General features: G+C 48.2%; 1 protein-coding gene across 1 annotated transcript in view; it reads left to right on the top strand.

Moving 5' to 3' along the window:
* Positions 1–1,148, top strand: part of LOC119582183 — a 1,612-nt gene extending 464 nt beyond the window's left edge. Inside the window, exons 3-6 of the mRNA XM_037930421.1 lie at positions 85–177; positions 281–382; positions 496–627; positions 751–1,148. Coding sequence (XP_037786349.1) covers positions 85–177; positions 281–382; positions 496–627; positions 751–990 — 567 coding nt within the window. The 3' untranslated portion in view covers positions 991–1,148. The remainder of the gene's footprint in view (positions 1–84; positions 178–280; positions 383–495; positions 628–750) is intronic.

The following is a 1,148-nucleotide window of genomic DNA, read 5'->3' as shown; positions in this document are numbered from 1 at the left end:
TAAAAAGCAAATGAGACATAAATTGAGTAAACACAATTCATCGCTTTATCGCCTCTTCTCTATTGTCGACTCATTCTTCTTCAGAAGAGAGGTGAATACGTCAACCAGCCAGTCCTCGTTTTCCTCAGCCCTCAGGAGCGGCCTCAGGGCTTCAATTTCCCTCTCCTGCAGCGACAGGTGCGTTCGAGATTCTCCTTATGCTTTAAAGAAGGTTGTGTTATTTGGTGGAATGACATGTTCCCTCTGGAAGCTGTAACTGGTTCTATATTTGTCTGTGCAGAAGCGTGAAGTCGTGTACGACGCGCCTGTTGTGGAGAAGATGGTGGCGAAGGTGAAGGCAAAGATCGGCAACATCACTTGCGTTTTGAAGAAACTGAACTATGTAAGTAAAGGAAACAGAACTTCCAAATGCTCAGTTTGTTGACTAAATCTTGCATGACACTAGTCCTCGGATGCTTTTTTACTTGTCAAACTACTCCTGCATCTGTCGATCAGCTGGAAGAGGACTTTGACGTGAACTACGACTTCTTGAGGGAGGAACTGCGAACGTCCGTCTTGTTCGAAGCTCTGGACGGCGGCGTGAAGGCGGATCTCATCGCGGCGCTCGATTACTGCGAGGAATTTACGGTAAGTGGAACAGGGAAAGAATAGAGGAATGAAGGAATGAGAGTGAGGAAGAGAGCACAAAACAGAGAAGAGAAATTACTCGTCACACCCTCAGCCTAAACGCTATACCCTTTTACCCCGTAGCAATACCTTCCCCTTGACAAGTCCCCGATGCCCAAGAAGCTGCAGAAGATGCTTGCCTTCCTGAAGTGTGAAAGGAAGACCCGACTGGGCGTGTGCATGAAGCACGACTTCATGAAGCACCTGGACAAGTTCGACGTGTCTGCCATCCAGAAGAAGGGCGAGGGCGAGGGCGAGGTGGCAGAGAAGCTCGTCCACCTCATGTGGGGCCTCGACGCCGACGACGAACTCCGGCTCTACTGAAGGGCCGCTCGAGTCGAAAAGGCGTCTCTGATTCACAGTGACGCTTTCATGTAAAAGCACAGAGGTTATGCGTATGGTCCACTGCATGGTTTGTGAGGTCAACATGAAATGACTATGAATTATACAACAATGAAAATAAACGTAAAACTACACTATAA

This window comes from Penaeus monodon, chromosome 15 (assembly GCF_015228065.2).
Source record: "Penaeus monodon isolate SGIC_2016 chromosome 15, NSTDA_Pmon_1, whole genome shotgun sequence".
NCBI lineage: Eukaryota > Metazoa > Arthropoda > Malacostraca > Decapoda > Penaeidae > Penaeus > Penaeus monodon.
Note: the sequence above shows the minus strand (reverse complement) of the source record. Positions and strands in the feature narration are given on the sequence as shown.